At 59.9% G+C, this 22,540-nt stretch overlaps 1 protein-coding gene across 3 annotated transcripts; it reads left to right on the top strand.

Moving 5' to 3' along the window:
• Positions 1 to 4,807: 4,807 nt before the first annotated feature.
• LOC142025211 (CLOCK-interacting pacemaker-like) lies at positions 4,808 to 21,967 on the top strand. Of its 3 annotated transcripts, none has more exons than XM_075017799.1 (4): positions 4,808 to 4,873; positions 18,030 to 18,236; positions 20,468 to 20,640; positions 20,971 to 21,967. In XM_075017799.1, the coding sequence occupies exons 1-4, from the start codon at positions 4,819 to 4,821 to the stop codon at positions 21,907 to 21,909; spliced, it is 1,374 nt and encodes a 457-aa protein (XP_074873900.1). In that variant the 5' UTR covers positions 4,808 to 4,818; the 3' UTR covers positions 21,910 to 21,967. The 3 variants fall into 3 exon arrangements, with proteins under 3 accessions (XP_074873900.1, XP_074873901.1, XP_074873899.1); XM_075017800.1 differs by lacking the exon at positions 4,808 to 4,873 and adding an exon at positions 6,089 to 6,152; XM_075017798.1 differs by lacking the exon at positions 4,808 to 4,873 and having other exon boundaries at positions 17,795 to 18,236.
• The last annotated feature ends 573 nt before the right edge of the window (positions 21,968 to 22,540 follow it).

Below are 22,540 nucleotides of genomic sequence, written 5' to 3'. Positions count from 1 at the left end.
AAGTTCTTGGCCTCAGAGCTTTCCTGTGGCTATGAGTTCCACAGCTTAATGGTACCTTGTATGCAAAATTATTTCCTCATGTTGGTTTGAATGTGCTGCCTTGTAATTTAGTGAAAGGTCCCTTTGTTCCCTTGTTAGAACAGATGGACTGAATCACCATCAGCACCACTCTGTTTTATAGGTGTGTATCTTGTCTCCTCCAAGATTACAATCAGATTTTTTTGTTATTTTCATCTGAGAGTTTCCATGCCCTGATTGCCCTCTGGTTCCTCCTTGTTCTTCACTGTTCTCTAAAATGGGAGCGGGGGCACAGCATCCAGAGGGGGTTGAGCCACTGAGCAGGAGCAGCGAGTTAGGAGTTTGTGGTGCCTGGGTTCCAAGAATATTCCTGACCCAGTTGCAGCAAAGTTCAGGAGCCCCCACCAGCAACACAGTGGGGCTAAAGCAGCTTCCAATGTGCTTGGTCCACAAGCTGCCACTGACACATACCTGTGGTTCCTGGGAAGGGGCTGATGTCCCTGGGCACTGCCCCCAGCCTGAGTGCCTCTGTGGCCAGCACTGTGGAGATCCCCTCCATCTAGGAGGTGCTACCAGAAGGGGGTGTCCTTCATGCCTCCATGCTCCTCCTCGTGCCTCCAAACTCCCTCCTGCCCCACCATCACTTCTCCCCGCCCGCCCCATACTCCCTTCCAGAGCCTGCAGCCCAATTTTCTGCTCCAGCCCTGTCCGCACACAAGCTCCCTCCCAGAGACTTAGGCAGGAATGGGGAAGGAGCTTTGGTGCGGGAAGGGCTGCAGGCTCTGGGTGTTCAGGGCACCACTAAAATTTCTGCAAACCTGCTGCCACTGCCATACGGTGTGATAACTAATAGAGAGACTGTTTTAAAGCTCTCCCTGTTCCTTACACAAGCCAGAATTAGCTATGGTTCTCTGACCTCCCGCAGCTGAGCACCTCCCAGAAGTGCCTCAAGCCTGGTGATTGGCTTAGCAGCAGCAGGAAGGACGCTAGTAACTGCAGCACCTGATCCCCCGTTTTCCCAAATCACAAGGCACAGCTGCCTCCCCGAGGCCTCTGCTGGCTGGCTGCAGGTGGTGCCAGGGCCGAGGTCGGTTCTCCACCTGCAGCCGTGTCAGCCCAGTTCTCGGAGAGCCTTGCTGGCGTGTCATGTTGGCTCTGCGGGGCTGGCAGGAGCCCAAGGCAGTGCAGTCAGTAGCTGTGCCTGCCTGAGGAGAGGTGGCCTACTCTGCTATGAGCTGAGCCACGTTCAGAGTGCCCATGGCTCGGAACAGGTGTGACGTGCCTGGCCCTGCCCTATCTGCTGCTCTGTGTGGCCCCTTGGGAATCAGAGACTGGGCTGGCGCTTGGACACTGGTCACAGCCACCTGCAGGGCAGCTGCACTGGCCTGTTTTAAGGATGCTGTGCCCATCTGCGGTGGATGGAGGGGTGGCTTCTGAAGAGCTTGGCTGCAGCTGCTGGCCCCCGTTATTTCAGCACCGGGTTGGTGCTGGTGAGGTGGATGGGCAGTCAGCCTCTGCATTGCCACCTTGGCCTGGAGCTCCATGCTGGCACGGCTCTTCTGAGCGGCTGCCCAGACGGCTTGCTCCACTTCGCTCCGTATGGACTTCATTCCCACCCACTCCCATGCCTTGTGTTAGCCATCCCCTGGTGTTCGGTGCTTGGTGGCTGCTGAGTGCAACTGGAGGAGAGGGCAGTGGATGTCAGCAGCTGACTCGATTCGTAGCCCTGGTGCTGGAGCCCAGGTCTTGTGCCATTATTAAATGAGACCTTTGCCCTTGGCAGATGGCTGGCTGTGCTGAGCTAAGGAAGCAGCTAGCTGCTACTTCTTGTGTCTCAGACCCCTGGCCAGGCCCCAGGAGTCTAGCGCACATGCCTGAAAGAGCATAAATCAAAACGTTTCAGAAATACGACTCTTCCCTTCCTGCTCTGGGAGGGTGGTTGAAGAGGGGAGGCTGCTTCAGTGGCTGACACATCAAACACCGACTCATCCTGCATCTGTCAGCTGAGCTGGAAAGTGAGCTGACTTTCAGGGGACCCGCACCAGGGCAAAGAGTTGGTGGAGGACTTGTCTGGTGCTCGGAGACACCCACAGCAGCCAGGTGGGGTGGGCGTGCGTGTGCTCTGCTTTATTTTCAGCCGTATCCAGAATCTCTGGGCTTTAGAGCAGCTGTAGTGCCCCCTACAAGTGGCGAAACAAAGCCCTGGCCAGCTAAGGGAACATGAGTGCCACAGCAAAGGCAGTTGGGGGTGCAACTGGTCCCCTGGCCCCTGCCCCCTCACACACTGGTTTAAACCTGGAATGGCACCTCTGGGGTGCAGTAGGACAGCACATAGCTCTTACAGTAGAATCCTGGTTTGGAAGCAATAGTTCCTCTAATTTTTTTCCATCCATGGGCAGAATAAATTTCATTGTATGCACTGTGGCCTGTGCAGATGTGCACCTCCAATAGAAACACGCTGCCAGCTGTGGGCGCTCTGCTAATCGGCTGGGCGGCAGCTGAATCTCCCCTGGGCAGCCACCCAACTACTCAACTTACAGGCAACACTGCTTGGAAGCTGTCTCTCCGCGCTCATTGCTCAACAGGGTAGAGGCCTTTGCTAATCCCAGAGGCTTTTAGGGCTGCCACCCCTCTGTCAAAGCAAGCCAGGCGGAGCTACAGTGCTGGAGTGACTTGCCAAAGGCTCTGAGAGGAGTGGCTGGCAGAAATGGGCCCAGAGTCATGTGCGCTAGAAAATGCTTCCTCTCTCTGCATTTCCTAACAGGAAGTAATTGCTAGATTCTCAGCTATGGTCCATCTCTCTCTCTCTCTCTCCCCCCTGCCCCCAATCTGCTGTCTCCTTCCCTTCCCCTCAGGCCACAGTGCCCTTCCCCACTTCCCAAATCTAACTTCATCCCACTGTCACCCTCTCCCTCTGTTCCCATGCCCCCCTGTTATGTGACCTCCCATGCTGCCCTTTTGTGTGCCGGAAGAGCTGCCCATCCTGTGGAGTGTTCTCACCTTAATCTAGAATCCCAGAAATGCTGGGCTGGATTGGCCCTGAGAGACCAAACCCAGCCTCCCTGCACTGGGACTGTGCTTAGACTATCCCTGCCAGGGGCTTGTCTAACTTGGTGTTAAAAACCTCCACTGACAGGGATTCCCCAGCAGTGTTCCCTCCATGGGTGGAATAAATTTTATGTGCCCCAAGATGTGCGCATGTGCACCTCCAATAGAAACACAAGCTGCCCATGACACTTGGCAGTGGATTCTCTGCTAATTAGCTGGGCAGCACCTGAATGTCTCTAGGGTGGCTGCCAAGTGCTCAGCTTACAGGGACCCTATTCCCCAGCTTCCCCAGATGCCTGTATCAGAGCTTAGCTACCCTGACAGTTAAGTCATCCATAATATTAAAGCTGAAGCTCCCTTGCTGCAGCATAAGCCAGTTACTGTCCTACCTTCAGTGCACATGGAGAACAATTGATCCCTGCCTTTATAACAGCCTTGAGCATGTTTGAAGACTGTTCTTGGGTCCCTCTCTGGCTTTCCTCAACACTGAACATACCCCTTTGTTTAACTTCTCCCTGCTTAGGTTTTCTAAACCTTCTGTCCTTATTGCTCTTTTCTGGCCTCTCTCCGTTTGTTCTCATCTTTCCTGAAGTGAAGTGAGGTATTACACAGACCACTCCTGTTAATAAACTCTAGAGTGGCATTAGCCATATTGTAAGTAGCATGGTAGCTGTGTTCTCCCAGGCTACTAGAGACGAGCTGGAAGAGGTAGTATCCTTCATTGGAACAGCATCTGTTGGGGACATAAACCAGCTCTGTTTAAGCTCTAAAGTTAGTGTCTGACCAACAGACATTGGTCCAATAAAAGGTGTGCCTTCACTCACCTTGTTTCTTATTTAGCTTTGTTCACATCCTGCCTTACATTATTGACTCATTCAATGTTCAATCCATTGGAGCCCCAGGCCCTTCTCAGCTGTGGGACCACCAACCCAGTTCATTCCTGTTTTGTGGTTGTGCTTTTGTTTTTTGTTGTTTTCCTTCCTGTGTGATGCACTTCATGCTTGGCTTTATTGAATTTCATCTGGCAGCATTCAGACCAATTCTACAGTTGAAAGTCATTTTGGATTCTGATCCTGTCCTCTGAAGAGCTTCCAGGCCGCCCCCCTTGCTGTTATCTGCAGGTGTTCTCAGCATCCTCTTCTGTGTCCACTTCATTATCCAAGGCATTCATGAAAACATTGATGAGGATGCGAGATCCCCGCTGGATGTGCCTCCTTGATCATAGCCCTTTGAATAGGTACTTTCAACCAATTGCACACACACCTTGTAGTCCTCTACTGGTGACCACCTTTCCTGCCTTGGATTATGAGAATGTCATATGGGACTCCCTCAACTCTTACTCAAGAGCGATCACCTGCTTCCTTTCCAGGAGCAAGACTGAATACCTTATCCAAGTAAGTCAGTGCAACCTGATTTGTTCTCAGTCTGTGCTGGCTATTCCTTATGAGCACCTGGTGGATAATAGAGCTACAAATTGATTGTTTCATTTGTTCCAGTATCTTTTCAGGGATGGAAGTTACCCTGAGTGGTCTATAATTTCCTGGGTCCTCTCTGGGTGTATTTGCCTGTCTCCAGTTTTCTGGGACCTCACTGGCATTCCCGTCAGCTGTGCACGTGGACAGCCACCCAGGAGAGAGTCATGTGCCGCCCAGATGACTTGAAGAGCACCCACAGCCAGTAGCGTGTGTTTCCACTGGTGGCGCATATCTGCACGTGCCTGGTTGCACATAACAAAATTTATTTCACACCTGGATGGAAAATAATAGCGGGAACGTGGGACCTGAGTGTTCTCCACAGATGCTCAAAGGTAAGAGCTAACAATTCTGAGGTGACCACAGACAGTTCCGTAAGTACCCTGGCATGAATTTCATCAGGCCCTACCTACCTCAAGACATGTAATTCAGCTAAGTAGCCTGTGCTCTGCTCTTGCCTTGGTTTGGCTTTTTCATTCCCTTGTTAGTATTAGGTGTGTTGAGTATCTCATCTCCTTAACCCTTTTTGTAAAGACAGAAACAAATTGGGCTCTAACCACCCTAGTGAGATTGAAGCCACCAGTTGGTACCACGGGATGGGGAGAACATGTGGACCTCGGACTAGGGGTGGTGCGGAGAAGAGTCACTTGGGGAGGAAGATCACATGATCCCCTTTGGCTGGTGACATCTTTGTCTCACTCCCCAGTAAGTTGCCTCTCAGCTCTTGGCATAGCTCATGCAGACCCAGCTCCTTGAGTCTGGGGATCCCAGCAGCACTTCACAGGACAGCAAAGTTTCCTGCCTCCTTGATTCGGGAGCAGCTGGAGGCAGTGACGGGAGCTCGCAAAGCAAAGCACCAGGCCCTGTGTGTGAATTACTGCTTTAAAAAAAAAATCTAATTTTTTAATGCAGCCTCATGACTTTTTGGGGGCCTGATTCAGTTACGTTTGAACTCTCGAGACGGGGGGACCCTTGCTTAGGATGTGTCACAGGTAGAGGTGCTGAAGGGGGAAGGGTTTTCTAGCAGGAATGGGGCGTGGCCCTTTTAGGGGAGGCAGGTTGTGGGGTGAGTTACTCCTGGGTCTACTGCGGGCAGGGCTAGCAGTCCAGAGCCGGGAGTTGCGAGGGGACAGTCACTAGCCCAGGTGCGGGCCGCGCTGCTGTGGGAGGAGAGGAGGTCTGTTGGGGGGCAGGAGTGGCAGCCCAGCTGGGGAGCTGGTGGGGGGCAGGGCTGGCAGCCCAATTTGGGGGGTGCTGGGGGGGCTGCTGCAATAGGGCTGGTAGCCCAGGCAAGAAGGGGCGCTGCTGGGGGCAAGAGGACTGACTGCTCCTCCTCCCCTCAGCCCTCCCCGGGGAGCATGAGCAAGACACCCCGCCCCTCGTCCCCGAGCCCCGCCCCCGCACATGTCTCCGCGTTCTCTCCACGCCCCCTCACGTGGCCACGCACCAGGCTCCGCTTCCGCACGTGGCGCCGGGGCCGCGCCGTTCGCCCCGCCCCCTCCGCGGCCGAGGCGCCGATTGGTTGCCGGCGGTGTCAGTGTGCGCCCGGGGTGGGGCGGGAGCTGGGTCTTTGTGTCTGAGGCTGTGCGGAGGAAGGATCGGGCCGAGAGGCAGGTACTGACCCCCCCCCCCCCCGCCCGGGGCCCCGGAATCCCCCAACTTCCGGGGGTCCCCCAGCTCTCTGCCCCCAGCACCCGCCCCCTGAGTTCCTCTGGGGCCCTTCCAGTTCTCTAACCCGCCCCCCAACTCCATTGAAGCCTCCCCAGTTCTCCGCCCCCCAGCCCTGACTCCCCAAATGTCCCTGGGGCCCCCAAGTTCTCGGCCCCAACCCCTGCCCCTGAACTACCCCCCAGCTCTCTGATCCCAAACCCCTGCGCCCCCCAGTTTACTCCCAAGCCCCCGCCCATCGGGGTCCCCAATCCTCCACGTCCCAGGACACCCCCAGTGCTCTGCCACTCAACTTCCCTGGGTTCCCAGCACCCCTCACTCCCAGGCCTCCAAATCCTCTAAGCCCACTGAATGCCCCTGAGGTGAGGCGTATTGGACCCCCAAACTCCTCCAGGCTCCTGCCGTCTTCTGCTCCCTGGGGATCCCCAGTCCTCAACCCCCTGGGATCTCCTGATGTTCCCACGTCAACGCACAGGTAGTGACCCCCTGGCTTCCACCCCCCATCCACTGCCTCCCAAACTCCTGGGGCCCCCAACTCTCCCAATGTGAGAGGCAGGTGTAGACCAACCTGCTTTTTGGGGTCCCCCCAGTCCACCACCCCCAAACCCTCGGGCTCCCCAGAACTCTCCTACGGTGAGAAACAGTATTGGGGTCTCCAGCTCCTTGTCCATGGGATCCCCTGTGGTCCTCTGATTTCCCCTGGGCCGAGAAGAAGGTATTAGTCCCCCTGTTTTGGGGATCCCCAATCCTCAATCCCTAAGCCCCTGGGTTTCTGAAATGAGGCAGGTACTGGCCAGCTGCCTCCGAGTCTTCTGCCCTCAAATCCTCCCGACTGCCAGAAGTCTTCCTGCTCTCCAGTCATAAGCCCCCAGGCCCACTGGGCCATCCTGAACTCTGTGACAAGTGGCATGCATTGACCCCCGTGCCCCCATGTCTCCCAGTCCTCCAGCCCCCACCCCCCTCAAACCTCCTGTGTGCCTCTGAAGTCTCCTGAATGAGGCCAGTATCTGCCTCTCACCTCAACTTCCCAGGCCCCCCCATCCTCCCCTCCCCAAACCCACTGGTATTGGTCCCTCTGCCACCCCAAACTCTCCTGTCCCTTGAGGACCCTGAGTCCTCCGCCCTCCTAACCCCTGTACCCCCCAACCCCACCTGGGCTGAGAGGCAAGGAGGTCCCATCTGCCACCCCCAAATGCCCCAAAACCTCCAAACCCACTGCCCCCTTTATTTCCCTCGGGCAAGAGGTGGGAGCTGCCCCCCTGCCCCCGGACCCTACCAAGCCTGGTTATTGAAGAACTCTAGTGCCCCTGAGCAAGCAATAGGTACCAGAGTTCCCTGGGTAATCCCTGCCCCCCATTACACCTCTTCTACAGCTTAGGTCTCTCCTGGGATGGAGCTGTCTCCATGGATATGGAGGGGGGCTCAGGATAAGACTGCATGCATGTGGGTTACCCCCTCTGAGATCTGAGTGGGGGGCACCCTGAGATATGGGGGGAAGGCTCAGGATGGCAGCACACACCCCCCCGCAGATGTGGGGATGTCAGCAACTTTTTAGGAGTGACACATGCTGTTTTCTGGGGAGTGTGTGGGGCTGGGGTGACCTGCTACGGGGAGCTGGCCTGAGGCTGTTGCAGGGGGCTCATAGGCTGGGGGGTTGTTGCTTTGTCAAGTTTTGGTGCAGGGCCGTTGGCACCGCTTGGCCTCACCTGGATGCTCCCTGTAGGCAGGTCGAAATGCCTTTTGCTGAGCTGTGGCCTGGGAGACAGAGGGAGTGGCTGCTCCCTGGGAGGTGCTGGCTGAGGGCCCTGGCCAGTGCAGGGCTGGCTGCCTGGTGCAGAGAAGCCATTTGCACTCCAGTCCAAAGCAGCTCGGTGTGTGGGCCCTGGAGGAGCGCTGGCCGTGGGGCAGCCATGGCTCTGGCAGGTGCAGGTGAGGGCAGTGGGGCTGGAGCTGAGTGTCAGATCATCCCCACGCAGGTGTGCAGACTCCCTCCTCCTCTCAGTGGTTTGTGCCCAGAACACCCAGACCTGCATGGGAAGAGGGGGCTGGGAATTCAGCCAGGCCCCTGGCAGGGGGCCTCTCCCTTCACTGGAGCAGCCCAGAGTGCTAGCCTGGGCCAAAGACTCAGCTCAGCTGGGGACTTGTGTCCAGGAAAGGTGCCTTCACCCTGCTCCTGGCGTGCTGTGTGCCAGACAAGCTGAGCTGCGCTGCGCTGCGCTGCGGTGCCAGCTGTGCCACAGCTTCTCCAATACTGGGGGAGTCCAAGGGCCCAGGGCCTGGCTGAATTCCAAACATCCCCCCTTACCCCGCAGTCTGTATAGGAACACCCTGGCCAGGTGCTGGGCTGGAGCTGGCCTGGGAGCTGGGTAGTGATGTGGCTGACGGCCTGGGGGCAGACACTGCTTCTCCTCCAGGGACCCTCTGCTGCCAGACAACTGGGAGGGGGAAACTGCAGCCCTGGGGAATGTGGCTATGGTCAGTTGGGGTTGGAGGCTCTGGGCAGTGCCATGGGGCAGGCATGGACCCCATTGGCACCGACTTCTGTGCACTCCAGCCTCCCACATGGTGCAGGAGCCCGCTGGAAAATGCTGGGAGGGAGACGGTGCTGACTCCTGGGCTGTGGTGGTAGGTTTGGCCTGGGGGAGGGGTTGTGTGCTGCTCCCGTAGAGATGACTGGGTGCTCCAGGGGGCTGCTCGCCCCGGCACGTCCTCTGTGTGAGAGCCCTCGCCCTGCTGGTTAGCGGACAGTGCCATAGTTAATGGTGATGGCTTTCCCTTGGAGCCCAGACGCTTCCTGGAGTGCAAGCGGTGGTGAAGCTGGACAGTGGAGTTGGGGGAGCCTTTGCCACAGCCACACCTAGCTCATCCCCTGACAGAGACCGTGACCTGCAGAGGGGATGAAACTCACTCACCCAGCCCGGAAGCAACCAGGGTCTCTAATTTTTCCCAACCATGGGTGGGATAAATTTTGTTCTGCGCACCGAAGTAAGCGTGGCTGTGCACTGCCTATAGACACGCACGCAGGGGGTGCTCTGCTAATCAGCTGGGCAGCACCTGAAACTCTCCTGGGGGGTCGCTCAAGCACCAAGCGCTTGCCACCAAATCCAGCAGTCTATAGCAGCAGCTGCCATGGGCTCTTCCTTCCCCTTGAGTGCATTAGCCTAGGGACTGGGGCAGGATGCAAGGGCCAGGACAGTATCTGGGAGCTTGGCCTCCCAGTCCCACGCTCTGCCACGCTGCTTCTCCAGGCTTGTCAGGAGCTATCTTGGTGGGATGGGGGAGTTTCCAGGGCAGCTCACTGTCTGGTGCATGAAAGGGTGCTGAGTCCCTGTCCCTGCCTCTTGTGAGGATGGTTCCTTGCACAAGGATGGGAGCAGCTGTGTTGCCCAGGGAGCAGGAGCGTCTCATCCTGCCCCTCCCTTGCGAACCAAATTCAAGGGTAGGGCCTGCCAGTGTGGAGGGCGGGCGCAGGGGGAAGGTGGGACCTTTGGGAACTGCCTGGCTGCAGCGTGTGTCAGACCAAGGAGCTCCTCTGGGTGGATCTGATCCATTAGATCCATCTCATCACAGCCCAGCGAGGGTGAGAGCTGCGTGTTGTTAGGGCTTGAGTGGACTAGGGACGCTCTGGGGAGGGGGAGTCGGGTGGTCTGAGTGTTCGGGGTGGGCCTTAGAATCAGGACTCCTCCATACTGTTCCCAGCCTAAATAGGAGAGTGGTGTCTAGTGGTTAGAGCAGGGGGGCTAGGTTTCATAGGTCCCATTCCTCGCTCAGGGGAGGTGACTGGAGGCTGGGAGCCAGAACTCCTGGGTTCTGTTCCCAGCTTGGGGGGAAGGGAGGCCAGTTGGGGCTTAGGACTCCTGCCCACGTTCTGTTCCCAGTTGTGGGAGGGGATGAGGCCTAGCACTGATCTAGCACACAGGGAGCTGGAAGCTGGTTTTTCTCTCCCCGTGGGGGCACGTCTGCTAAATGCCAAGTCATCCCCAGCGGAGCTTGGAGCCCCTGTGAATTCCCTGTCCAGGGACCACCTGGGCCCCCCTCGGGGCCAGCACCAAGATGCCTGAAAGGTGCAGCGTCTTGGAGGGGGGTGGAGGAGGACCCTCTTCCACATGTGCCCAGCCCAGCCCTTGTCATGGGGACAGAGCTGGGTCTTTTCACCCCCAGCCGGATGGATTGGGCTAGGCAGCCGCTAGAGAGGGTTTAACAAACTGCAGAAGAAGCAGTTCTGGGGGGCATGAGAGCAGTGCCATATTTGGGTGGGACTGCGGGGCAGGAGCCTCCCCTGGCTGGTCAGCTGAATGCCCCTTGGCCTGGCCCAAGCAGACGTCTCAGCCTGAGGCAGGGCAAGTGGTGGGACACAGCAGAGCCGGGAGTAGAGATGGGAGGAGCAGGGCGAGGGCTGCACTCTCCCTCCCCTAGCAGTGCCAGCGAAGGGCTGGCCAGGGCATGCGTGGGCACGGGGAGAGCCTGCAGGATGGCCTGGAAGGGGCAGAGGTGGGCAGGGCTTGTGGGATGATTGGAGGGCCCTGCAGTCCCCACCTCTTCAGGTGTCATCTTCCTCTGGCCTGGGTGTCTCCCCCTTCCTTTTCTAAACTCCATTCCCCACAGCTATGGCCTCCGAACTGGCCCTGTCCAGCCACAGCCCCTTCCTGTGCAAGCGGGGCACCAAACCCCCTTTGGCGTGGCCTTCCTCTCCCTGCCATCTTGCAACCTGGTCTGTCCTTCCTGGTCCGCCCAGGTGCGCGGAGAGCCCAGGGCTTGTCGCAGAGCCGGCTGGGCGGAGGCAGGTCTTCCCTCATGTGGGCTGTGGTGATGTGAGGTGAACGCTGTTCCCTACTTTCTGGGGTCCCTGATGCTGTTGCAGGGGTTTGGCTGTGGTGCGGCTGCAGGGCAGCTGGGGTGGGCTATGGGGCAGGGGATGTGCAGGGGGCTGCTGGCAGTAGGGGGGGCGAGGGGAGGGGTTTCCTGGGTTAGCTGAGCCAGGCCAGTGTGTGAATGACAAAAGCGAATGCTGGGCCCAGGAACTGACGGGCTGCCTCTGCCACTGGCCATGGAGTCCCGGGGAGTAACTGGCTGCCTCTGCTGCTGGGCACAGGGTCTCACGTCCCCCGTGAGGCTCAGGGAGTAATTAACTGCCTCTGCTGCCTCGTGTGGGCACCTGGCTGCCTCTGCCCTGGGCGTGGAGGCGCTGGCTCCCCACAGGGAGCATCTGGCCAGTGCTGGTGCTGCTGCCGCCTCCCCATGCCTGCTGACTGGGTGGAGATGCGTGAGCTGTGGAGCCGGTGTTACTGGAGTAGGAGGAGCCCATCGCAGAGCCTGGACCGCACCTGCTTTGCTTGACGGTGTTGGCACAGGGGTAGCGCCTCCTGCCTGGGCCTTTCCAGGCCCATCTCTCAATTCCGTGGTGTCCACAGCCCACTCTGCCTTGGCCACAGAGTTCTTTCCCTCCAGCCTCACGCTGGTGTGGCTGGTGTGTCCTGAGTTGCTGACGGTCCCTCTCTCTCCTGCTGTGAGTCGCCAGCCCTGGCTTGCCGCAGGGTGATTGGCTTTGCTGGCTCGGCTTTGGGATGTGCCAGGACCAGCTGCAGTGCCTGGGTGCCTGGTACACAAGACGCTTCGGGAGGCGGCGAGCAGGACTTGGCTGCGTTCTGCCAGCTCAGCCGCGTGGGAAGGAGCCTCGTGCAGAGGAACGGAGGCTGCCACACTCGCTCAAGGGTCACTGATCTCAGCTCCAGTGGTGGGGCTCAGCTTGAGACCATGTAGGGCCGAGGTTTCCAGTTCCAGGGTCTGGGGCAGCTGCTCTTACCCCTTGGGTTACCTACATGTGGCCGTGATGACCTTGCTGTGTGATGCAAGCGTGGCCCTCTGTCTCCTATCTAGGGAGTGCGGTGCCCAGCGCATGCATAGTCTAACCCTCACTGCAAGGCTCCCACTCGAATAGGGGCTGCACCGTCTGAATCTGCAGACAGCCTGAGACGCCTGCATCCAGGGGGTTGGTGCAGCTCAGACTAGATCTGTGTTTCACTACGTTTTATTATATAAAATACCCCTTAAAAAAAATCTAAGTACTCCAGACTTCTCTTGCGTACCCCTACAGGTACGCGAACCCACGGTTATGAAACATGCTCCTAAGGTGATCTGAGGTCTTGAAACAAGTCCCATTCCACCCTTCCAGGTGACTGTACCCTTTGCAGGAGTCAATTTGTTTTACATGCCACCAAGTTCCATTTCACTTAAGAACTACTCGCTAAAACACACAAAAATATCACAGAGGACGACTACTGAAAACTTGCTGTCTTTGTACCATCTTATTATCAACTAAATGAATTGGACTAGAAATGCTGTTCTCACATTTCAGCGTGAGACCTATGACACAGCAGAAACAAAACATCGTCTGAATGAACTTTTAGTTTGTGCTGACGTAGCAGTTTTTGGTCGCCTGTTGTAAAACTAGGCAAATATCTAGATGAGTTGATGTAGTCCTTGGAAGGCCTTGGGGTACCCCCACAGGTACTTGTACCCTGGTTGAGAAACAGCGGCCTAGATAGTTGTGGGCACCCTGCAGCCCATGGAGGTTCTGTGTGTAGCCCATGAGGCGTTTTGTTTCCCGTTGCCCACACGCAGGGTTGCCAGATTCCGCTGGTTTCCACCCGGGTAGTTTAGTGGTATTATCACTACAGTGCCGGCACGTAGCGCCAGGGCCCAGGAGGTGAGGTGCGTGCTGACTGCACACAACAGTGACCGTGAGAGCCGAGTGCTCCCTCCGCAGCCAGTTCAAGTACCGCTACAGTTCAGTTGGCACCTCCACAAATTCTAGTGACGCAAGTTCAGTGAGCAACAATCTCCTGTCCCATGAGACCGTCCAGGTTGCGACAGTCTTGAGGGCCACTCCTGCAGCCACGCACTAGCTTAACTGAGTGGGAGCTGGGCCCGTTAAACTTGCTTTATGGGGGCCAACTAGTGACCGAGGCCTGGCCTACAGTGAAAACTTTCCCCATGCCTCAGCTGTAGTTGTGCCGACCTGACCCTTGGCGTGGGTGCAGCTGGGTGGAGGACAGACCACTGCTGGTGGTGTAAGCACCATGTGCTAGAGCCCCTGTGGTGTCATTGTGGTTCGGGTGTTTCTACTGGTGGTGCGTATACCCCCATGCCTTGGTGCACATAACAAAATTTATTCTGCCCAATGGATGGAAAAGATGGAGGCAACTCTGCCCCCTGACCAGGGTGGCTTTCACAGCAGGCCCCACCCACCAGCTGGGCACATGCCCCTTGGTGCCATCTGTGCAAGCAGCTGTGGCTGGGAATCCTTGGTTCTCCAGCACTGAACCCCGCAAAGGCCATGCCTGGTGGCTGCCGACTGGCTGGGCTGCACTGCCACTGTTGCCCGTGTCCTGGCTGAAGGCCCCCTGCGGCCAGCGGAAGGAGCTGAGCGGGAGGGGGAGCCAGGGGTGCATGTCTGCCTTGGGGGGTGACTTTGGAAGGCAGGGCTGGGCAGGGACTGGAGTGATGGTAACTGGACCATCTGGCCTGGAGTGGAAGCGGTGCCACAGAGGTGAGAAGCCCAGCGTCCCTTTCCCTGCATGCCCTCCCCAAGCCGACTGCTGCAGGGAGCTCGGGGGAGGTGGAGGTGTTCTGTAGGCTGCAAGCTGCAGGTCTCGGCCTCCTCAGGAGGTCGGCCGTGGGGGGCCTGCATGCAGCTTGGCGTGCAGGAGCCCTGGCACAAGGCCGGAGCTCCGTTGGGTGTACTAGTAATGTCCTGTGGGGCTGGCGTCCCTTCACCAAGGAAAGGGTGATCTGCATGTGGGGCGGGGGGTGGTGTGTGGCACGGAGAGGGGAGGGGACTGGTAGAAGGCCACGCAGCAAATTATCAAGGGAGCTGGGAGTCCTGGCACTGCAGCGCCCCTGCTCTAACCACTAGACCCTTCTTCCCTCTGAGCTGGGGATAGAACGCTGGAGTCCTGGCTGCCAGCCCGCCACTGGTCTAACTACTAGTTCCTCCTCCCCCTCCCATCCATATAGGATGAGGTGGTTGCTGCCTGGGCATGGTGGCTGTGGCCTGTTGGGGAGCACCTACACTAAGCACCCTGGGTCAGTTGGGCTTCCTGGCTGTTGCCAGCTGCACTGCAGTCCCTGTGTTGAATTTGTCTGGTCTCGGGGAGGGCAGTGCCTGGCTGAGTCCCCAGGACAGCAGGTCTCCCCAGCTGGTTCTGTGGGGCTGGGGCAGTCAGCATGGCACCTAGGAATGGCCAAAGCAACACTGCATCCGGCTGGACAGGCTGCTGTGCATAGGGGCAGCTGGAGACAAGGGAGCCTGGCCGTGACTGCTGGGCTAGTCCAGCTGGGCAAGGTGCTTGGGGCAAGGTCTGTTCTTGTGGCCTAGCTGAGGGTCAGGATGTCACGGCCTGCAGAGGCCAGGAAGGTGTGCTCCTTATCCCAGCCAGCAGCTCAGGAGCTGTCTGCTCCCCTTGCATTAGCTCCCCAGGCCCCACCCTGGTGGTCCCAGCCCTGCCCCTGTTCCAAGGTGTTTGCAGGGGACAGGCGTGAGCTGGGAGCACTGCCACCTCTGGGCTCGGGGGAGGCGTGGTGCAAACACACGTGGCCCTGCACCTGAGGCAGCTTGCTCAGCGGCCACCCACATGTCTGTGCAGAGCAGCTGCCGGAGCTGTGTGTGGCTGGCAGAGCTCAGGGCAGTGGCTCTGGGGTGGGGATGGGTGGGTGGCTCTCCTCCCACATCCAGGGCTGGTTGCCTGGCAGCTGGGAGGTAGGGGGCTTGTAGGATCACGGCCTGCAGCTGAGCCCTGGCTGCTGGGGTGCCAAGCAGAGTGGGGCTGCAGCACCCTTGGGGGTCAGGGAGAAGGGGGGGCAGACTCTGCTCTGTGGATGGAGGCAGGGATTCTGCAGCCGCAGCCCATCAGTGTCAGGACTGGTCCCACTGTGGGTTTGCCTCCTGCTTGGGAAACCAGTGCCTTTCTCCAGGCTTTCGCTCTCACCCATATTCCGTCCTGTCCGTGCCTCTTCCCCATCTCCACACCCTGCGTGTTCAAGGGGGTCACTGGCTTGGGGGGATGGAGATCCCATGTCAGAGCAGGGGATTCCTGGTTTCTTTATCACAGCTTTGCTGGGGCTGTGTTTTCCCCAGTGGCCTGGGCTGAGTGCCAGGTTGCAGGAGATCTGTCCCAGTGTGTCTGACCTTTGCAAGTGGCTTCACCTGCCTGGCTGAAACTGGTGGCGATTTCCCTGGGGGAGCCAATGAGTGGCTGTGCTGCCCTTAGGAAGTGTGGGAGACTCCCCCTGCCCAGGCCCCCCTGAGATTGTGCCAGTGTCACCGTTGGGTTGCTTCCCTTCTCCAGTCTTTCCCCTGGCAGCATGGCTTTCCAGGCTGGTTAGGTGCCAGGAGAACAAGTGCAGTAGCGGATGGATGGAATTCCCCCAAAATGACCCCTTGTTCCGGATGGATGCTGCTGCTGGAAGCTTGGGATTCTCCCAGGGAGCTGCCAGGCCCAGCTGGGGCACTGGGTGGGGTCACGGGGCAGGGCAGAAGGGTGATCACAAGGCTCCCTCCTGGCCTTTACTGCCTGGGACTGGCCCCTCCGTGGTTGGTAGCTGCAGGGGCTGCGGGTGGAGCGGCTGGTTGGGGTGTGCTCTGCCGCTGCTGCTTACTCTGCTCCATAGTTAAAAGGTCGGCTCTGCAGCTGCAGTTCCCCAGCCTGGGATGGTGGTCCTGCCCCAGACCCATCACAGCCAGACCTGCCCCTCCCCGACGTGTTGTACTTGCCGGTGTCCCTGGTCCGCTCCTCTGCCCTGCAGAGGGGATTTAGGCACACAGGCTGCGACAGTGCTCGTTGGCAGAGCTGCGGCCTGTGCTCTCTCTCCCCTCTAGGCCACACTTCCTTGGATGTCCCTTCAGTACCCTGTGGCTGGCAGGGGTGGGGGCAGTGCGGTCCTTCAGCGCCAAGCCAAGTCCCTTCTCTCTGGCTGGGCTGCGGGGCGGGGAGCTGGCAGCAGCCTGTCTGACTGCTCTAGCTGCTGGCTGTCCTCCCACGGCATCCCCAGTCTCTGTCTGAACCCTACGCTGGGGGCCCCTGTCTGCAGAGAGGCTGAAGGTGATCAAGGGGCTGACGAGATCTTGTGTCCCTCTTGGCACACATGAGCCTGGCCTAAGCAGTGTGGGGCAGTTCCCAGCCTGACCATACGCCCCAGGGAGGGATGGGAGATAGGGTCTGGCAGCTGGTGCTAAGGAGGGGCGGTCGGTTACTTTTTGTTCCATGCAGTGGAGTTGTTGACCCCAAAGCACTGGGCATGGACCAGCGTCCTTGATTTCCAGTGGCGGTTGGTAAATAGGAGAGGGTTAGAGAGCAGCCAGGAGGGCCAGGGAAGGACTCGGGCTCACAGAGCTCACTATGGAGCTTGGCAAGGCTGTGGGTAAGGGGTGACGGCGGTCAGTGGGCAAGGACCAACGTGGGGACCAAAGGTTTAATATTGGTTCATCTCACAAAGGGTTGGCTTGCTCCAGGGGCTGGCCCAAGACCTCAGCCTGGAAAACCACCGTGGAGTGTAACCCACACAAGGACGGGTCCCTGTTTGCTCGCCAACCACGTAGAACGTTTAGTGCTGCCAAGCTGCTCCACAGCTTCTAGCCAGGCTTCTGCTCAGCTGTTTGTCCCAGCCCCACCAGGGCTGTGGCCCACCCCTGCCTGGCCCCTGGTCCCAGCCCCACCAGGGCTCTGTCCCACTCACTGCCTGGCCCCTGGTCCCAGTCCCGTGGGGGCTTTGCTGTGCCCACCCCCCGTCCCAACCTTGCTGTGGTTCTGGCCATCCCCCAGTGTCCTGCCTGGCAGGTCGTCACAGCCCCTCTTCCCGGGGGACAGGTTATTCTGTGCCCCACCTGCCCAGCCCTACCAGGGCTCTATTCTGCCCCCATTCCCTGCCCAGCCCCTTGGTCCCACCCTGCCACAGCTCGGCCTTGTCCTCCCTTTCTCCCTACACAGCCCATAGCCTCCCGCCGCTCCCTAGGCTGTGCTGCGCCCCCCGCCTTTCCCAGCCCCCTGTCCTGCCCCACGCAAGCACGTGGCAGCCGGGGAAGGGCAGGACGGGCACTGGGGTCACTGGCCGCAGACAGGGACGTGCCCCTGGGCGGCCGGCGGGCCGCGCTGCCCCGCCCCACACGTGTCCGCGCGCGTGTCGAGCCGAGCCGAGCGCGCCTGGCCCGGCCCCGCCCCGCCCGGGGGCGCATCTGCCGGCTGCGTCCCGCGTGGGAGGGGCGCACATGGCCGGGCAGGTGTCCCGCGCCCCTCGGATTAAAGGCGGCGGCTGCTTGGCTGGCTCCGCTTCTCCGGGCAGGCGGGGCTGGGAGCGGGGAGGCATCGCGCTGTGGGGAGGGGCGCGCACGTGTGGGAGAGACACGGGTCCCGCCTGTGCCCTACGGAGTGTGGGGCTGGGTGCGCTTGGCCAGGGGACAGGGGGAGGGGGAGGGGCATCGGGGAGTGCACTGGCTGGGGGTGCACAGGACTCTGTTGGGGGGGGCTGTGGTGGGCAAGCTGGTAGGGGGTGTGGTGGGAAGCAGGGGGGCTGTGCCCAGGGGAGGCGGGTGGGTGGAAGTATGTATGTCCCAGAGAGCATCTCTGCCCCCGTATGCTGTAGTCCCTGGGGGGGTCAGTGCTCGCTGGGCAGTGTCCCTGCCTTCTCCCCCAGCCCCAGTGCAGTGCTGCAGGTGGGGCAGGAGCAGGGGTGTTGCCGTCTTAGGAAGTCCCCTGGAGCAGCAGGAAGTGGGGGACCGTCAGAGCCTGTCCCTGGTGCCTGAGGCTCTGTTCTGCTCTTCACCTTCAGGCCTGGAGATGCCCGTGGAGAAGCCCCCCAGCACGGAGAGGCCAGGCCAGCCTGCGGTGGAGAGGGGCATGGCGGTGGGGTGTGCAGCAGGGAGCCCGGGCTCCAAGGAGCGTGCGGGGCTATTGGACAAGCCGGCTGAGGGCAGCAGGAAAGCTCCGGGTCTCCACCCGTCAGCCAGTGAGTCGGAGAAGGACTCTGGCTTCTCAGGTAGATGTGTGTCCTTGGGGGGCAGCCAGCAATCTCCATCTCTCCAGCCTGGGGCTGACTCCAGTGGGAGGCGTGGGGGCATACGCAGGGATCCTGGGATTTCATTCCAGGGACTGGGTTTCCTGGGGGAGAGGCAGCAGGTAGCCCCGAGCCGAGCCTGCCTCCCTGCCCTTTGTTCCCTCCTGCCCCTGGAAGCAGAGGGTGCCACATGCCCAGGGAGGGAAGGGGAGGAATTTGGATGAGCTGGATTTGGGAGGATTCAGGCCCTATGCACCACCACTTTGTTCCCCCAGTGTTGCCTGGTGCACCTTACAGTCTGGGGTTGGGAGCCCTGGGGTTGCTGGAGCCTCAGGCTAGGGAGCCCTGTACCCCTGTCCCAGCACCACCATCTGCCCCACAGCTGGGCCCCAGCCCCTCTGGCGTATAATGCATGGGGCCCCCAGCATACAGAAAAGCCCCATCCTACCTAATCCCTTTGTGTAGCATTGGGGTAGGTCTGGGCTGCCTCCATTGTGTGGTGTTACAGGTAGGCCCAGGGTATTGCCCCCATAGCAGGATGGGCCAGAGGTCCCCCCTCCATGGGACCAGCTCTGGGAAGCACCAGCCCCTTAGGGCCTGTTGCCCTCTAGTGGCCCTGGGTGAACATTGACTCCTGTTGCAGCTTCCCCCTCCTACCCCCAACACACACAAGCGGTTCAGAGCCAGTCTGCCTGGGGAGTGGGTTCAGTTCCCTGTCTTCCTTTTGTCGCCCCTTTAAAGAGGCTCCGCAGTGTTTGCGGCGGGCCCGTGACTCTGGGCAGGCAGAGTGCCTAGCCAATGGAAGGGCCTGGCTGCTCCCCACAAAATTATGCCCACGTTCAGCTGAGCTGTGGGAAAATCACTGTTTCCCTTCCCCCACCCGCACTGTCAGCAAAACTTCTGTAGCGACCACAGTAACAGTGGGGTGAGAGCCCAGGAGGCCCAGCCCGCCGTCGCCAAAGCAGCAGGAGCAGCTGCTCCACTGGGACCCTGAGGCCCAGTGGCGTCTTTCCCTGGGCAGCTGGCCTGGGCTGCCCCTTTCCCCTACCCAGAAAGTGGGCCCAGTGGCCTGCTGTCGTGCAGGGGTCCCATGTGCTGGGGGAGGGGCAGGGCAGCCAAACCATGTGGTCCAAGTAGACCGTCCTCAGGCAAGGGAAGTGGCATATCTGGGCTGCTCTCACCTCCCCTTCGCCACGGACTCTGTGTGGCCTCTGCTGGTCTTTAGGTCAGCCTTTGCCTCTATAAAGTGAGGGCGATGATTCTGCACTGTCAGAGGTAACAGGCAATGTGGGGGTAAGGGCAGGAATGCCCCACAGCTTCCAAATGCCACGGTGAAGAGCTGAGCAGAGGCCCCAGGGCACAGACCCATCTGCATGGCAGGCAGTAAGGAAGGGCCCCACGCTGAATGAGCAGAACAAGGACTGTTCATGGGTGCCTCATCCCCGGAGCTCTGTCCGTCCAGGGGAACCAGTGCGTGACCCTGCGATTATGGACCGCATCCCAATGCAGAGGTGCCAGGAGGGGCCAGGGCCTGGGCTTTCCTCACATCTTGAGCGTTTGACTGTGTGCCCTGGATAGCCTCCTCTTCCCCCAGCTCCACAGCACTTCTTCAGCCTCTCGTAGCTTTCAGAGCCTGCACACGGATTTCCAAGCTGGTCCTTCCTCTGTGAAGCTGGGCAGCCGAGGGACAGGGCTGTCGGGTCGGAAAGCTGTCTCAGGGAGACTTATGGTGCACCTGTGCTCCTCTCATGCAGAGCCTGCCCCATGAACAGCTGTTACAATAGAATTAAAAGCTGGCTCACAGGTTGTTTTGCCCTAGGAGTGTCTGGAAGGTCTGGCCTGCTCTGTGCTGTGTGGTCTCAGCCAGACAATCCCCATGGGGAATGCCGTGCAAGGCAGGGGTTTGACCCTCCTCTCTAGCAGGTCTGTGTGCCTAGGCAAGCAGTCGGACAGTGGGGGTTAGTGACACTGCCCTCCAACTCTGGGCTGCTCTGCATGGGCTGCCTTTCCCAGCCCCAGTGCCAGGCACAGACTGCGTTCTGGGACTGTCCGAGCTATCGAGGCCATCCAGAGCTGAGGCCCTTTGAGGGTGGGGGCATAGACACAGCCGCTGGGGGTTTTGCTGCCTGCTCCCCTCCTGGTGACCACAGTCTCACACGACGCAGCCGGGCCACCATCCTGCCTCTCATGCTCTGCTTTTCCCCCCTGTGCAGACACAAGTTCGGAGTCCCTGAGCACGCTGGATCAAGCTGACACGGAGGAGCCGTCCATCTGTGCCTCGCACTGGCCGGCCAAGGGGCCCGGGCTGCGGCCGGCGCCGGGTCTGGACAGCACGTTCACCAGATTCACCCCTGTTTACATTGTCAAAAACGTTATCCTGAAACAGGTAGCCCTCCTGCCCCAAAGCCACCAGATCCCCCAGGGCTTGGATGCGCCCCAGCAGATCGGCTGCATCTCAAGGCCACAGGGATGGGGCTGGCTGTCCCAGGTGGTCAGTGGGGAGGGAGGTGAAAGCAGTCCTGGGCCTGATGCAGAATGGTCCCCAGATACAGGTGTGCTTCCCTACCAGCAGCACCGGAGGGACCCTGGGCCAGATGTGAGGGGCCCCTGCAGGAGCGGAGCAGTCCCAGCACTCCCTTGTCCCACCTAGCCCAGTTGTGCAGCTCTCAGTGGTCAGAGCCCAGGCAACTCACCCTCTTCTGCTTTTCCCTTGCAGCCTCTGGGAGCCTCCTCCAGCACCCAGCTCTTGGCCTGGAGTGGCCAAGCTTCCCCAGACACTGTGCAGGGCCAGGCCCGACTCCTCTTCCTCCAGCAGCCAGTGTCTACAGCCACTCTGAAGCCACTGCTGCCTGGCCGGAAGCCACAGGCCAAGGACCCCTACCTGCCCATCCTCAACGCCTACCCCAAGATTGCTCCACATCCAGGCCACAGCCAGGAGAGCGAGGCTGCGGCAGGGCCCCTGCCCCGAGGGGGCAATGCTGGCCACGCTAAGAGCAAGCGATTCTGCCTGGAGGAGGCCAGGGTGTCATCCTCGGAGTCGGACGCCTCCGCCAGCAGTGGGCGGTGGGAGGAACAGCGCCCGGGTGGCACCCTGCAGACTCCCTCTGCTGGCAGCTTGGAGCCACTCTCCCAGAACAGTGTCACCTCCTCTACTGAGCTGGCTTGGCTGGCACCTAGCTCCGGTGCAGCCCAGGGCAGCCCAGAGCTGGATCTGGCCGAGGGGAGGATCCTGGCCAAGGCCTCCAAGAAGCTGGGCTCCAGCCTGGGGAAGCAGCGGCGCTTCCACAACACGGTGGAGATCCTGAAGAAGTCGGGGCTGCTGGGTGTCACCCTGCGGACCAAGGAGCTGCTCCGGCAGAACAGCAGCACCCAGCGAGAGATTGCGGAGCTGCGGGAGCACGCCCAGCTCCTCTGCGAGGCAGTGCAGAGCAACGATGCACAGGCCTGGGCCCGGCTGCAGGAGGCCATGAGCCAGTCCGCCTCCTACTGGGCCCGGCGAGGCGTAGGTCCTGACACACTGGCCAAAGCCAAATCCCACAGCCTGGGGGCCAAGGTGGCTGGTGCCCCCACGGACTTAAGCCGGGAGTCCCGGCCTGGCTCCTCCATGAGCCTGACACTCGCTCCGGACCCATCAGCGCACACGGCCCTGCCTTAGGCCCTGGCACACCTGCGCTCTCATTCGCTCAGCAAATAAACCTGCTTTGAACACACAACACTTGTGGCTGAGATCCCAGGCCAGGGCCAGCCGGCTCCGGGCTGGAGCTGGGCCCAGTCCCTCCTGACTGGCAGGCAGCCCTGCTGCTTTGTGGTGGGACAGGCAGCGAGATGGTAACTGGTTCCTGCTGCAGCCTGGGCTGCGTGGCTCCATCCACTAATCCCTGGCCAGAGCCAGGCTGCCTTTGCACTGCTGCCTGGGGCTGACTGGTGGGTATGGTGGAGAGAGCTGACAGCTCAGTGCCATGGCCTGGCTGTGCGTCCTTTCCCCTGGTGATGTCAATGTAGCCTCTTCCTTTGCCAGGGCAGGGGGGCTGTGCACTGCCCCACAGGTACTGGGGAGAATCTGGCTGTGGGGTGGTGCACTGGAGCTGGGGCTGCAGAGGGGGTTACAGGCTGGCAGGGGCCCCAGAGAAGGGCTCTTTTCTGTTGCCTTATTTAAGGCTATGTGTGGGGAAGAGGGGCTGGGGATTCAGGTAGCCCATGCAGGGATAATGTGTGCTGTGCAGGGGCAGTGCCCATTTCTGTAAGCCCAAGGCCTGTGGGCTGCTGGTCATAGCAGGGGGTGTGGA

This window comes from Carettochelys insculpta, chromosome 22, assembly GCF_033958435.1.
Source record: "Carettochelys insculpta isolate YL-2023 chromosome 22, ASM3395843v1, whole genome shotgun sequence".
NCBI classification, from domain to species: domain Eukaryota; kingdom Metazoa; phylum Chordata; order Testudines; family Carettochelyidae; genus Carettochelys; species Carettochelys insculpta.
Note: the sequence above shows the minus strand (reverse complement) of the source record. Positions and strands in the feature narration are given on the sequence as shown.